The sequence below is a fragment of the Microcebus murinus genome, chromosome 2 (genome assembly GCF_040939455.1).
Source record: "Microcebus murinus isolate Inina chromosome 2, M.murinus_Inina_mat1.0, whole genome shotgun sequence".
Classification (NCBI taxonomy): domain Eukaryota; kingdom Metazoa; phylum Chordata; class Mammalia; order Primates; family Cheirogaleidae; genus Microcebus; species Microcebus murinus.
Window position 1 is genome coordinate 97385870 of NC_134105.1, and position 16532 is coordinate 97402401.

The following is a 16532-nucleotide window of genomic DNA, read 5'->3' on the forward strand; positions in this document are numbered from 1 at the left end:
GTTCAAAACCATCTAACCTAAATAAATGCAATGATGTACCATATTCATAGATCAGAAAAACCCAATATTTTTAAGATATTGATTCTCTACAAATTGATCTATGTACTCAATGCAACTCTAATCAAATACCCAGCAGGATTTTTGTCTACATTGAAAAGTGGATTCTAAAATGTATATGTAAACACAAAGAACCTAGCACAATGAAAACAATTTTAAATAAGAGCAAAGTTAGAGGACTTGATTACATTGTTTTAAGACTTATAAATCTATAATAACCAAGTCAGTAGGGTATTAGTCTGAAGAAAAAAAAATCAGTGGAACAGAATAGAAAATCCAGATATAGACACATACATGCATATGGTCATTTAATTTCAGCATAGGTGCCAAGGCAATTAAATGGAAAAAGTACAGTTTTCTCAGCAAACAGTGTTGGAACAACTGCACATTTATGTGCCAAAAAAACCCAAACAAAAACCTTGACCAATAACTTGTATCACATACAAAAGTTAACTCAAAATGGATCACAGGCCTAAATGTAAACATGCAAAACTAAAAAACTTACAAAAAAATAGAATATTTCTGCAACCTTGGATTAAGCAGTGATTTCTTAGATATGACATCAAAACAAAACCCATAAAAGAAAAATTTGATAATGTTTATTTACTGCAGCAAAATTTTAAAATTTCTGGTCTTCAAAAGACACTGTTACTAAAATGAAAAGACAATCTACAGATTGGGAGAAAATATTTGCAAAGTACATATATAAGAAAGACCTGTATTTAGGATATATAAAGAGCCCCAAATGTGACAATAAAGAAGCAAACAACTCAATAAAAATAGGTAAATGGTTTCAAATCCATATACCAAAAATGTATAGATAATAATCAAGCATATGAAAAAATGCCTATCATTAGCCATTAGGGAAATGTAAATCAAAACCATTGTAAGATACCATTAGAATGTCTATAATAAAAAAGAGAGGCAGTAACAAGTATTGGAAAGGATGTGGAGAAATGGAAACCTTCATATGTTGCTAGTAGGAATGTAGAGGTACAACCCCTTGGAAAACAATTTGGCAGTTTCTCAAAAAGCATGCCTGATGTACTACTCCTAGAAATTTACCCAAGAGAAATGAAAGCATATATATACATAAAGATATGCTCACAAATGTTCATAGAAACTTTGTAATAGCCATAAAACTGAAAACAATTCAACTACTGAGGAATTAATAAATGAAGTGTGACACATCCATACAATGGAATACTACTCAGCAACAAAAGAAAATGAACTATTGATTCTCACAATAGCACAAATAAATTTCAAAATAATTATGCTGAATGAAAGAAGCCAGACAAAAATAAAGAGTACATATTTTGTGATTCCATTTATATGAAATTCTAGAAAATGCAAACTCTCAGATAGTGACAAAGCAGATCAGCAGTTGCCTGTGCATTAGGAGGGCAGGAGGGAGGAATCATAAAAGGGCAGAAAGAAACTTTTTGGGATGATGGATAATTTCATCATCTTAATTGCGGTGATGATTTTGCAGGTATATATAATATATATGTTAAAAGTTTTCAAGTTGTACACTTTAAATTTGCCCGGTTTATTGTATGCCAATTACATCTCAATAAAACTATAAAACGATAACAAAGAGATGGCTAGATAGACATAATACAGTAGCTCTAGTTTGATGTTAGAAACTTACTGAATCTTCTCTAAAATCATTCTCCCCTGACAGTTGCCTGCAGGTTCCAGGATGTCCACCTAAATGGAATGTGCCATCTGCTAGGCTTCAAAAGCACACATTGAAGCAGATGGCCATCATCTGACAATTCAATGATTCTCTTTTTTAAATAGTTTCAGGGGTCCTCACACTGCCGCCCATGAGCCACGTGCGGCCCTCCGTGGACATCTATCCCGCCTGCTGGGTGTTTTTGCCACTGCTGCCTGTCCTGCTTAGCAGTCGACTTTTCCCGGGCCCACAGTGTGCAGGTGTGGGATGTGCACCACACTTTCCAACAGCCCTCCAATGGTCTGAGGGACAGTGAACTGGCCCCCTGTTTAAAAAGTTTGAGGACCCCTGAATATACTTGAAAGGGGATCACCTTTGAATTAAATCCTCAGAGAAAATTTCTATCACAGCACAGGATCACCCAGAGCCATAAATCTGCTTGTGTCCCTCTGCTAGAATTTCCTTCCCATTCAACCTAGCTTTGTTATGTTATCAGGACAGGCAAAAGTTCATCTTCGGGTGAAGCCCTCCCTGATCATCTGCCTCTTAGCACCATATACAGGTGCCACTAACCACCTGGCCCATATTGCCAGCATGTAGGGGTTGTAATAAGATCTCCAAGGTCCACTCCACTACCTAATCATGAATTTTACCTAAGGAAAATGAGCTGGCCATTTGGAATTTAAACTTTACAATGAAGACAAACTGATCCAGAGAAGAAATGTTCAAACTGAAACAAACACAATGATCCCCAAACTAGACTATAACCTGATTGAAAATATTAGCATATCAGAAATAGGAAAAAAGTTGTACTTAAGAAAGAAAGTTGATCATCAGTGGACGCTTATTGGCCAGGGAAGAAAGAATGCATTTGTGTCCTTCAATACTCTGTTTGAAGCTAGCAAATTTTTAAAAATTTAGAAAACACTGATTAATTCCTCTTGCTCTAAATTCAAGTTTCGCAAACAACCTCTGGTTGTGATTTGGCTCCTAAATGTGGCAAGTATGCCAAGAAAGACCTCACTGGAATAATGAACAAGAGTCCAGTCTCCTAAGATGTTAAAAGTTTCATTATAAATGAGTAATTTGCCACTCTGGGTTTATATAGTAGTCCTGTGGATTTATCAGTTTAAGAAACAGACTCAACAAGTTAAAGACCAGATTTTGACATACTTTCCAAAATAATGCCACCTTGTATGGCCTTTTGGGGCATAGTCAGCCTGCTTTCCCTAAAGAGATCCTTTAATTAATTAATTAATTAATTTTTATTCTCACCATTCATCTTTCTGTTGTAGCACTTACTCTGTACTGTAGTTACATGAGTATAGTTTGGGACTGTAGAGTCTGAGCTACCTGAGTTTGTAACCGGTTTTGTACTGGCCCCCACCATCATTGCTCAATAAACAACACTGAATTAAATTGAATTTGGATAATGTGCTGATTTGATCTCTCATATGTTTTTAGTTGATTGGGAGTTAGAAATTATACCAAAGGTACCACTTCCCCAGTACAAGCCACTAACACTATACTACTCATTAAGCTTCTAGCTAATGTAGCTATATTTTTTAAAGTATGCTACACATTCCTGGAGAATTGATTTTTAAATGAAGATCAGAGTAGCACCAATTTCAGTGAAGTTCCTGAAACAGTTTCATTTGGGATTCCTGAAATGCTTAAAAACATTTCAAGATTTATCATTACTAAGATGAATGTAGATGTAGTTGGTCAGGTGAATAACTAACTGTTAAGGAAATCACGAATGTTTGCTATCTATTTCCACAATTAAATCACAATTTAGAGAATCAAATTCTAGTCCTATAAACTCTTTGTTACCAAAGACAGTGAGAAAAACCATACCTTTATGATAAAGAGTCATGATCCATTTAAAATTTTTCAGTATTAACAGTTCTTTCCAGATAAAAAGAATTTACCTAGTGTATGTAAAGTCGTTAAGAAGCCTTGAAATTATAAATATATGTTCAGTTTAAATTTTTTGTTCCAAGCTTTAAAAAAATTCCAAAGTAGTCTATGAAAAATATTCAACATCCCATAGATACACATTTTTAAAAAGTAATTTTATAAAGTAATAAAAATTTCACTTCATAAAAAATAGAATAATGAATACTTCTTGATTAATTCCTACTTAAGAGCAATAATTTAATATGTATTTCTTAATAGAAATGTGATTCCTTTAAGCAGTGTTATCTGAATGTCTTTGACTCTGTTTTCTGATATAAACAGTGGATATTGTTATGAAAAAATACAATTAAGTGTCTGTGAATAGGCTAAGTTTTCTAGTTCACAAATATAGCAGAAACCTAAATACGGAATACAAATCCACTGACTATTTAGCTCTATAATTAGTACTCATTTGGTCCAAATTCCAATTCTGTGCTTAGGAAACTGAGATCTGGAGAAATAAAGTAACTTTTTAAAGATCCCACTTAGTTAATGGCAGCTTAGAAACTGAAATCACTATTGCCTTGTGGTTTGATTTATGAGTACTGGCTTCCCATGAAATAAAAAAGCTAAACATGCTTTGATAAGGACATGCTTATTTCATAAAAGTCTGCAGCACCATCTGTCTCTTCTCCAGAAAATTTTACGTGTGACAGATTTTCATCTTGCTGCTGCTACATGAGGAAAATTGGGCCTTATCTGTCCGGCCTTTCTGGCCAAAGCAAAGAAAGGAACTGAGTTTAGGTGGAGCTTGTCCTACACGGCTTCATCCAGCTAACAGGCAAGGCTCCAGCTCTGCAGGCAAGAGGTAGCCTAGAAAGAATCATCACCAACCCCACCCCGCTGTCTGTATCTAAGATAAATATCCAAAATAGAAGAGACGTAAGAGAAGTCCCTGCGTGCGTGCTCTTTCACCCGCGCGCATTTCTGATCCTTTATCTTCCCTGACTATTCCAAACGTTTCCTCCTGGCATGGCCTTCTGAGTCATGTGTTCGTCTCTCCTTTGGCTCAACCCAGCAGGCACAGCCTTCAACCTCACCTCTACCAACACAGCAGACATCTACACATCAAGCAAAGACCTTGGGATTGAGACCAGCTTGCCCAAGCTTCAGCCCGGTACCATCCAGTGCCACGCTTTTATTTCTAAGCAACTCACCCCTGTTCCTCCTCGTCCCGCCCCCGCCATGAGCCCCATCATCTCCCTTGCGCTCCAACCTTCTCCAAGTAATTGTCACTCGGCGCCAACCCCTCCCAAGGCGTCCGCGTCTCCGGCCCCCGGGACCCAGCCCTCCGCGCGGTTCTCCTGCCCCCGGCGCGGTCCGCAGCCCGCAGGGCTCCAGCTGCAGGAGCTGGCCGTGCACTCACCTCACCCAGGGTGCGGCCACCGCGGCTGCTTCTTCCTCCTCGGCCGCCGCCGCCCAGCTCCCGGCCAGCTCTGGGCGCCGTCTCTCCCGGCCCGGGGGCTGCCGTGGGGACTGTGGGGCTCGCGCCCCGTCCCCGGGCCAGTACGGCGCGTGGTGAGCCCGGCGAGATGCGCGACAGCAGCAGCCGAAGTGGCATTGGCGGCGGCAGCAGGACTCGCTGTCGGTCCTCTTCATGGATTTCCCCGGGCCTGGCCACCCAGTTCGATTGCGATCCCTGCTTCGTTTTCCTACAAGCTTCCCGACTGCTAGCGCGCATCCCCTCCAGCTGCGGCTGTGCCGGAGAGCTGGGCGGACCGGCCTCCGCCGCGGCTGCCTCTGCCGCCCGCTCCGCCCAGATCGCTGTGGTCCCTCTGCATGAAACACCCGACGCGCCCTTCATCGTCTTTCATCCCTCCGTTCTCTCCCCACCCACTGTCGCAACCCGGAGAGCTTTTCATTTCCAGACCCCACTCTGTTTTTCCCTTCTCTCCATGCCAAGGTCACCTGCCCCTATTTCTAACCTCAAATACGATTCTCCTTTTCTCAACCTCGTAGTATTTTACTGGGTTCGTCCTCCTTCTCCCCCCAAATCAGTCACCCTTTTATAGTTTATCCAGTTTTCCCTCTATTATTATTTCCTCAGAATCACTGCTCTAGGACGGTGGCTAGCCTCTTTCCCCTTTCCCCTCTTTCTCTCTGTTAAAATCTTCCCTTCTTTTCAATTTTCTCTTTGGTTATTGTGAAAACTTTCTCCTAAACAACCTGAATTTTTCTTTCAACTGAGACTTTCTGGTTGCCGTTTTTCATGAAGAATGCATAGTAAAGTATATCTACCTTGGTATCCACCATCAAGTCAAGAAAGTGTTTCATTTTTAAAAAATATTCAAATAAATCCTCCACTAAATGTTCATTCTGAAAACCCATTTCTCATATCCTACATATGTTCTTGAAGAACAGGGAGACTAGTTCTCCATCCAGCAAAGCAGAATGCTTCTGCTAACATTTCACACAGCACAAGGCCTGCAAGGCGGAGAGTTTTATCTTTGCACTTGGGTACTGAGGATTTCAAGGTTCATAGGCAGTAGCCATTATTGTTGATTGACTGAAAGTGAACAAAGCTAAATTCATACTAACTCATCCTAGTCCTTTGTTTTTTAACCCCAGCATATCACCCATCCAGCTGCCCAAGCCCCAAGCTTGGAAGTTGTCAGAGACTTATTTCTCTCACTCATTTATCACATCCTGTCATTAATTCCATATCTTTACTATATCTTTAAGTGGTCTTTCCCATCATGATTCCAGCAGCCTCCAGAAAATGAAATTTTCAGGTATATCATCATTCTTTCAAACCTCCTAACTTAATCTGTATCTTTACCTCTTCTTATCTTTTCCCAATCTATCTTATAAGAGAAAGAAAGGGCTCTTTCTCTTATCACCTCTACCAAGAAATTATTAATCATCTCTTCTTCTTTTTGTATCTTCTACCTCTCCTTCTCCAATCGCTTCATCCCCAACCCTTAATCATGCTTAAATCTCCTCATCACTAAAACAAAGTTTTTCCTTTTCTATAAACCACCATATCTCTCACTTCTTTTCATATCCAATTGTAGTCATCTGATAGCTACACTTTCTGACTTCCCAGTCATTCTTTACCTCCAAATTTTCTGCAATCAGGCTCCTAATCTTATTGCTTAATTAAAGCTGTTCTCCTAAATGTCCTGGTGAATTTCATATCAGGCATAGGTAGACAATGCCAGATCAGTTGCCCTAAGTAGTTTTTTTTTTTCCCCCAAAGGAATTTAGTTCTAAGGACAAAAAGAATGGTGGCATCACAGCCATTATGTTGCCCAACTCCAAAGGGTATCATTCCACTTAATCTGTACAAATGGCACCCTCTGAAGCCTGCACAACTATACACAATTGCCCTGAGTGGTAGAGCTAAACTCTTGGGATTTGTGTGGTTTATCCACACTCAGGCTGAAGAGGAATCCCCAATACATGACTCTAGATTTATAAATTATTTAAGTTTTAATCATGCCCTTAGATTGCAGAGACTCAGACATTGGTTTCACCTACACACAGGTGTAGATTTTATCTAATACACAGATGAAAAGAAATCAAACTCCAAAATTTAAAGAGAATATACTATTAATATATTTTGTAGTTGAGGCAGATAAACAGTTGAGTAAAATTACTGCAAACCCAAAAGCTAAGCACTGAGACTTGTAACTCCAGCCAAGATGGAGTAGGATGTATCAACTAACCCTCCCACTGTAGGGGGGAAAGTGGGAAAATATACATATAAATATTTACATGTTTATATATTTATATAAGTTTACATATAATGTTTACACATATATACAGGACATGTTATGTAGTCATGTGCTGCATAACATTATGATCAAGGACAGACTGCATATACCACTTTTGGTACCCTGTGATAATAAGACTGTATTTTTACTGTACCTTTTCTATGTTTAGATATACAATACTTACCATTGTGTTACAATTGCCTATAGTATTCAGTACAGTAACATGCTGTGCAGATTTGTAGCCTAGAAGCAATAGGCTATATCACATAGCCTAGGTGTGTAGTAGGCAATACCATCTAGGTCTGCGTAAGTACACGATGGTGTTAACACAACAAAGTCACCTAATAATGCATTTCTCCCTTATAGAATATATCCCTATCATAAAGCAATGCATGGCTCTCTCTCTCTCTCTCTCTCTCTCTCTCTCTCTCTCTCTCTCTCTCTCTCTCCCTCCATATACATATATATACACACATATATATATACACAAACATACACACACATACACAGATGGTCCCCAACTTACAATCATTCAACTTAAAATTTTTCAGCTTTATGGTGGTGCAAAAGTGATACGCATTCAGCAGAAACTGTACTTTGAGTACCCATACAAACATTTTATTTTTTTCTTTTGGTAAAGTGTTCAATAAATCACATAATCAACACTTTATTATTTAAAAAAAGGCTTTGTGTTAGATGATTTTCCCCAACTGTAGGCTAATGTAAGTGTTCTGAGCACATTTAAGGCAGGCTACACTAAACTATGGTGTTCAATAGCTTAGGTGTATTAAATGCATATTCTGATTTACAATATTTTCAACTTACAATGGGTTTATTGGGATATCACCCTATCATAAGTCTAGGAGCATTTATCTATCTAAATTTATATCTATAACTCTTTGGAGGCAATGAAGAGTAACTAAAGCAGGCAGAGCTTAAATCTGTGATCCTGGAGAGAAAGAAAGCATATGAGGTGAATTCAGTGTTCATCCTGGAATATTTCACCTGAGGGAATTTTCAAAACTAGGTGAAACAGAATAAAGGCCAAGTAAAAGACAGAACTGTTTCTGGGCTAAGAAGTAAACAAGTCAAATTTCAGGGCTACCAATGTGCCTGGGATTGAGGGCAAACTCCCAAAGAGGGAAGAATTGCAGAGAAGACTATCAAAATCTAGGTACAAATTTCCATCGAAACAGTGAGCTAAGTTCCCAAACTTAGCATACACAAATAAGATGCCAAAAAACTCACCAGAAAACAGAAGCTTAGAGTTTAATAAACTAGGTAAAGATTTTTTGGCATCCAATGGAAGTTAGACTTCAAGCATTGATAAGGTACAGAGATACTCAGGGCCTTTGGTTGAGACTGTACCACACCTTGGAATAAGGACAATACAATATTGAAATAGGATAGACCTTTAAAAAGCTTAAAATCAAGCGTTTACAGGATCAAAGTGATCTGCTGTATTTTTTTCTACCTTCCAGAAAAAAAACTTAACTCTTTAAAAGTAGGTAACATTATCTAGAATCTCTGTAGTTTTTTCAAACATAATGTCCAGGATCCAATATAAAATTATGAACCATGCTAAAAATAAAATCCAAATGACTATAAACTAAGAGAAAAAATATTAATAGAAATGAGCTAGATACTAGAATCGACAGGAACTTTAGATAACCATGATTAATAGGTTTAAGAAAATAGAGTAAAAATGGACAAAAATAAAAACATGAGTAATTTATTTCAGTATAGAATTGGAATTTATGGAAAAAATCAGATGGACATTTTAAAACTAAAAATTACAATAACTGGAAATGACCCTTTGGGTTTGCTTAACAGCAGCAGTCTGACAGAAGTTAGTATTACTGAACTGGAAGATAGGTCAATAGAAAGTTTACAAACTGAAGGACAGAGAAAGAAGAAAAGAACACAACAGAACTGCAAAATACAGTTAAAAGATCTAATATATGTGTAGTTGTAGTCCCTGAAAGAGAGGAGAGAAAGAATAGGGTAGAAGGACTATTTGGAGATAACAACCAAGAATTTTTAAAACTGATAAAAGACATAGATTTTTCAGATTCTAGAAATTCAGCAAACCCCAAGTAGAACAAAAGACCAATATCTCTCAGAAATATTAGAAGTAGTTTCAATTCATAAAACTGCTGAAGACAAATCTTAAGTTAAAACAAAGGAAGAAATTTTGACTATAAGGCAGGTTTCATAGACCTAAGCAGTTCTATTAACATAACACTAAACAGTGGCATGAGTCACTGTGGCAAGAGCTCGAAATGTCCACACAGAGGAGAGTGTGAAAATTATGTACTAAACAAAGCCCACACTCAAATCAGCCCTCGAGTACAAGAGGAAAAGAGGGATTCAAAAGGGAAATGGAAATTAATAGGTTTTGATTATGCTGGTGGGAAGTCAAAACCAATAAGCTCATTAAGCCATAGTAACTGGAAACTGAAACTGCCAACTTGTAAATTTCTACATTTTATAACAACGTAGCAACAGCTCAAGTGTCGTTTGTTGAAAGAGGAGATGACTTGTGTAGGTGATTTCCACTTCTACCCAACACAGTGCCATAATTAAACACAGTACCATAATTAACCTCTTCATGGGAAATATTCCTCTCAATTGACCTTATGCTTACTGATGATAGGCTCAGATAACTGGCATAGAATGGCTGCCAGCTCCAATAGAGTGACACTGGAAGGTTCCCTCCTCTTTCTCTATCCGTGACACTGAGTTTCTGCTATTAACATAATGTTTGGAAACAATTATATGGGTCTGAATTGTTCCAAGTATTGCGTTGGGTTACGATAATATCATTTTATTTGGTTAAGCTCCAAGACCTTGAAATTGACATTTTAAAAACTAGGCTCTATTTTTTAGAACAGTTTTAGGTTCACAGCAAAGCTGAGTAAATGGCAGAGAGATCTCCCACATACCTCTCACCCCCAAGACCCATACAGACACCCCCACTATCAAAATCCCATACCAGATTGGCACATTTGTTACAACTGATGAACCTACATTGATGCATCATCATCAGCCAAGGTTCACAGTTTACATTAGGGTTCACTCTTGGTGTTGTATGTGCTATGGGTTTTGAGAAATGTAAAAAGTGAGAGATTTATACAAGCTGAAGAGAAACCAGTGTATTGGATTTTGATGAACACATAATGGCATGTATCCACAATAATAGTGTCATTCAGAATTTCACTGCTCTAAAAATCCTCTGTGCTCCACCTATTCATCCTTCCCTCTTCCCACCCCCTGGCAACCACTGATCTTTTACTATTTCCATAGTTTTTGCCTATTCCATAGTGTCATGTAGTTAGAATCTTACAATATGTAGCCTTTTCATATTGCCATCTTTCACTTAGTAATATGTATTTAAGATTCCTCCATGTCTTTTCGTAGCTCGATAGCTCATTTCTTTTTAGGGTTGAATAATATTCCATTGTGTGAATGTATCACAGTTTCATTTTCATTCAGGTACTGTAGGACATCTTGGTTGTTTCCACGTTTTGGCAGTTATGAAAAAAGTTGCTATAAACATTTGTGTGCAGGTTTCTGTGTGGATATAAGTTCTCAGCTCTTTTGGGTAAATATCAAGAAGCATAATTGCTGTATTGTAAGGTAAGAATATGTTTAGTTTTGTAAGAAATGCCTGTCTTCCAAAGTGGCTGTACTGTTTTGCATTCCCACCAACAATGAATGAGAGTTCCTGTTGCTCCACATCCTTGCCAGGAGTTGTTGTTAAGTGTTTTGGATTTTAACCTTTCTATTGGTGTGTAATAGTATCCCATTGTTGTTTTAATTTGCAATACCCTAATGGCTTATGATTTTGAGCATCTTTCATATGCTTATTTGTTATTTGCATATCTTCTCTGTTGAGATGTCTGTTGACTATATTTATGTGGGTCTATTTCTGCATTGTCTGTTTTGTTCTATTGGTCTGTATATCTATTCTTTTGCCAATGTCATGCTGTCTTGTTTACTCAGGTAGTATTAATCCTCCAACTTTTTTCTTCTTCAATATTGTGTTAGCTATTTTGAATCTTTTGCCTCTCCATATAAACTTTAGAACCAGTTTGTCAAAATTTATAATTTTGGTGGAATTTTTATTGGGATAGTATAGAATCTGCGGATTGAGTTGGGAAGAACTGACATCTTGACAATATTGAGTGTTCCTGTCCATGAATATGGAATAGTTCTTCATTTATTTAGGTTTTTTTTTTATTTCTTTCATCACTGTTTTTTTAGTATATTCACAGAGTTGTGCAATCATCATCACTATTTAATTTCAGAACATTTTTATCACCCCCAAAAGAAATTCCATATTTACTATCAGCCACTTACCATTTTCATTTCCCCCATCTGCTCTTCCTCCTTCCAGTCTCTGACAACCCCTAATCTACTTTCCATATTTATATATTTACCTATTTTGTATATTTCATATAAATAGAATCATACAATATGTAGGCTTTTCTGTCTGGCTTTTTTTCACTCAGTATAACATTTTTGAAATTCACCCACTGTGCAGCCAGTGCCAGTATTTCATTCTTTTTTTTATTGCTCAAATTACATTACATTGTATGGAAATATCACATTTTGTTTACCTATTTGTCAGTTGATGGACATTTGAGGTTTTGGGGATTTTTTGTTGGTTTGTTTGGCATTTTTTTTTTTTTTTTTTTTTGCTACTGTGAATAATGCTCATATGAACACTCATATACACATTTTTGTGTGGACATATGTTTTCAATTACTTTTGGTACACGCCTAGGAGTGGAATTGCTGGATTATATGGCAACTCTATGTTTAATTTTTTGAGGAACTACCAAACCGTTTTCAAAAGCAGCTGCATGTGCAAACTTACCAGGGCTGAAAAAAAATAAATAAATAAAAATAAAAAAATAAAAGCAGCTGCATGATTTTTACATTCTTACCAACAGGGCATGAGAGTTCCAGTTCTTCTATATTCTCACCATTTGTTATTATGTGTCTTCTTCATTATAGCTATCCTATGGGGTATGAAGTGACATTCCATTGTGGTTTTGATGTTCATTTCCCTAACAAATAATGATGTTGAGTATCTTGTCCTGTACTTATTGGCTATGTGTATATATTTGCAGAAATATCTGTTCAAATTCATCACCCATTGCTCAATTAGGTTGTTTATTCTTTTGTTATTATTGGGTTGTAAGAGCTTTTCTTATATATTCTGAATGCAATTTCCTTACCTGATATATGATTTGTAAATTTTTTCGCCATTTTGTGGGTTGTCTTTTCACCTTTTTGATGGTGTCTTTAAAGCAAAAAAATGTTTTAATTTCGATAAAACCTACTTTATTTTTTTCTTTTGCAGCTTATGCTTTTGATGTCACATCTAAGAACTATTGTTGGACCTAAGGTCATAAGGATTTATTCCTGTGTTTTATTCTAAGAGATATATAGTTTTAGCTCATAGGTTGATGATCCATTTTGAGATAATATTTATACATGGTGTGAGGTAGGGGGCCATCATCACTATTTTGCATATGAATATCCAGTTGTCACAACATCACTTGAAGAAAATACTCTTCTTTACCTCCTTTTCAAAAATAAGTTGACCATAATGATGTGTTTACTTCTGGACTCTCAATTATATCCCATTGACCTATATGTCTACCTTATTATGGTACCACACTGTCTTGATTACTTTGCTTGTATTAAGTTCTGAAATAAGGAAGTATGAGTCTTTCAACTTTCTCCTTTTTCAAAATTGTTTGGGTTATTCTGGGTTCTTTGCATTTCAATACAAATTTTAGGAGCCACCTGCCAATTTCTGCAAAAAAAAAAAGCCGCTTGGGATTTTGATAGAGATTGTAATGACTTTGTAAATCAGTTTGGGTAATATTGCCATTTTAACCCTATACAGTCTTCCAATTCATGAACATGGGATATATTTCCATTTATTAAATCTTTTAAACTTATTTTCAACAATGTTTTATAGTTTTTAGTGTATACTTCTTTTGTTAGATTTATTCCTAAATATTTATTTATTTTGATACTATTGTAAATGGAATTGTGCTGTCAATTTCATTTTGAATTGTTCATTTCTAGCACATAAAAATGCAGTTGATTTTTTGTATATTGATATTTTATCCTACAACTTTTATGAATTCATGTATTCTAATTTTTTGTGAATTCCTTAGAATTTTATGCACACAAGATTGTGTACAGTTTGTTAGTTTCTAACAGGAAAAGATGATAAATTTTCTCAAATGCTTTTCCTGAGTTTATTGAGATGATGATGGGGGCTATATCCTTTTTTCTATTAATATGGCATATTACATTCCTTGATTTTTATATTTTGAACCAACCTTGCATTCCCAGGATAAATCCCACTTTGTCATGAGGTATAGTTCTTTTTTTTTTTTTTAAAATGATTCTGACTTTTATTATTAGGTCAGAACAAATGAAGTAGCAGCAAAAGGGCCCATCATACAATCTGGCTTTCTCTGGTCCTCAGACAAGGAGGAAACTTGAATAGGAGATTGATCACTCAATGCTGCGGATTCTTAGAATCTCACTTGGACCCTACAGTGCATCTGCTTGGTGGCATTATTCTTCTTCCTGTCTTCAGCATCCACTCTGATTTCATCCTTTGAACATATTCACATCTTGCTCCCACGTAAGAGCCACTCCTGTGCTGCCAGCCCATGCCAGGGCTCTGTACTGTTGAAGTACACAGCCCATGGCCTGCTGATTTTTAGCAACTGCCACAGCTCTTGACAAGCCAAATCACTGTTTGGAGTACCTCATCAAGGATAGACGACCCGCTCTGGCACCAGAAGACAGGATCGGCTCCATGGTTTCATCATCATATTCCATGTTCTTTTCTGAGGGCAACTCCTCAGACTCATTGGCATACTCCCCTTCCCTGGGATCTGGGTAGCTACTCCTAAAATCTAGAAATCTGCAAATTCCAAAGCAGCATCACCATCTGCGAAGAGCTTACAGTGGCTTTTGTCATCTATATGTGCCTGCACAGCCTCTGTGGAGTAAAAGGATTTCCCTTTCTCATTGCACCATGAGCAAATCTTCCCAACACCAAGTAAGTATGAATATTTAACTAGTCCTTTAAGATCTGAAAGATATTCTATATCAGGAATAGAGAAGCTGTGGACTTTTGTCATATGAGCCACATTCTACGTGAGTAAGCTTGAATGATGGAGACAAAATAAGCAGTCTGTTACAGGGATGGCACCAAGGGGTGGACTTTCTCCAGCCTCTTCCTCCTCTGCCTTCTCCTGCTCCTCCACCCCATCCAATTGCTTCAGTATCCTCACATTCCAATTCTTCATCAGAATCAATATCTTCCCAGTGGTCTCCTTCCAAGTCCTCCTCCTCCTCACTGTCCTCCTACTGCTGCTTAGCCAACTTTTTTGCCTGCTGTTCAAACCACTGAAGTCGGGGCGGTTTCTTGGTCGGGTCTCGGTAGTGAGTCACACAGCCACCAGCAGCCACAGCCTCGGAACTCCTAGACTTCTCTGTGGGCGCCAAAGACAGACGGCTGAGCCTCAGTGGCCTGTTGGAAGGCCGCATTCATAGGATCCTTGTCCACACTGTCCACGCCCAGTATTTTCTCCAAGTTCTTTTCATTCATCATCTCCACTTTCCGATTCACAGCCTGCACGACCTTCTTTTCAAGATCAATGTGCCGCCAGGACTTCAGGTGGTTTTCATAGGCATTGAAAGAGGCAAACTTCTTATTGCAAACGGTGCAGTGGGTAGCCGAGCCCTTGGTCTCCTGCTCCACCTCGGCGCACTGCCCCTGCTCTTGCTCCTGGAAGCCTTTGGCGGTGACCAGGGCCACTTTTCACCACAGGTTGTAGCGATTCCAGTCTCGCGGTGGGCCTGCTGCATCTCCAGGACACAAAATGCCACGGGCAAGTTTTGCAAGTGTGCGTCGCCATCACCAGGCGAGAAATAAGAGGAGACCTTGCCAAGAACCTCTGATGGTCAGCGCCTTGTCCACACAAGACCTTCACACTTTAACTCACCTCAGCGGCCACAGGAGCCACATTATGCGGACTTCCCGATTCTCACTCTATACTCCTTTTCATTTGTTGCCAGATAAAGTTTGCTATTACTTTGTTGAGGATTTTTGTATCTATAAGTATATTGGCCTGTTGGTCATTTTCATTTCTTGAAGTCTTTGTCAGGTCTTGGTATCAGAGTAATGCATTGGCACTGGCCTCATAGAATGCATTGGTAGGTGCATTATTACTAATTTAATAGCTTTACTTATTATAGGTCTATTCAGATTTTCTTCTTGAATCAATTTAGATAGCTTGTGCATTTCTTGGAATTTGTCCATTTCATCTAGTTTTTGTTGGCATACAATTGTCCATTTCATCTAATTTTTGTTGGCATACAATGGTTCATAGTATTCCTCTATAATACTTTTTATTCCTGTAGGTTGTGTCCGTCCTTTCATTTGTGATTGGATCCCCGTATTTTAAAGGAAAATCTGTGTACTCCTAAGTATCCCCCATAAAAAACCAAAACCTCCAGAAAATTCCATTTGAGACAAATGTAAACAGTTGCAAAGTTAACAATAGTTACAAAAAAAACCATAAAAACAAAAACAAGAAAACCCAAAATGCCCCAGCTGTAATTTTTCATAAATGGTAGTTTGTATTCAGATTAGACTTGACCTTTTCCCCTCACTCTTCAAAAAAATAAGTTGCCTAAAAATTAAATGAATTTTGTAAGAGTTTCTAATAGCTCTCAAGTATCATCCACACAGCCAGTCTTGAAGCACTTTAGAGGTTTAGTTAGGGCTTCTGTCCTATCAGCCTTTTCAGGTTTTCTCAGCAGCAATCCACACAGTATATTGAACAATATTAAGCAGCCACACAAACCTTGTCAAGAACCCAAACACAGGCCGGGATGGTGGTTCACGCCTGTAATCCTAGCACTCTGGGAGGCCGAGGAGGGAGGATTGCTTGAGCTCAGGAGTTTAAGACCAGCCTGAGCAAGAGCAAGACCCCATCTCTACTAAAAATAGAAAAAATTAGCCGGGCATGGTGGCACATGCCTGTATTCCCAGCTACTTGTGAGGCTGAGGCA

The 16532-nt window shown here is 38.0% G+C and overlaps 1 protein-coding gene and 1 pseudogene across 9 annotated transcripts in view; both read right to left on the bottom strand.

Annotated features, from left to right (window-relative positions):
* Positions 1-5410, bottom strand: part of PDE4DIP (phosphodiesterase 4D interacting protein) — a 206049-nt gene extending 200639 nt beyond the window's left edge. For 5 of the 9 annotated variants that reach the window (XM_076000038.1, XM_076000039.1, XM_076000035.1 and 2 more), the window contains exon 1: positions 5061-5409. In XM_076000038.1, coding sequence (XP_075856153.1) covers positions 5061-5293 — 233 coding nt within the window. In that variant the 5' untranslated portion in view covers positions 5294-5409. Of the gene's footprint in view, positions 1-5060 lie in introns of all 9 variants that reach the window. The other 4 variants (XM_076000037.1, XM_076000028.1, XM_076000029.1 and 1 more) reach the window with 1 other exon arrangement.
* An 8565-nt stretch (positions 5411-13975) lies between these two features.
* Positions 13976-15373, bottom strand: LOC105869846 (cytoplasmic 60S subunit biogenesis factor ZNF622 pseudogene; annotated as a pseudogene).
* Positions 15374-16532: the final 1159 nt, after the last annotated feature.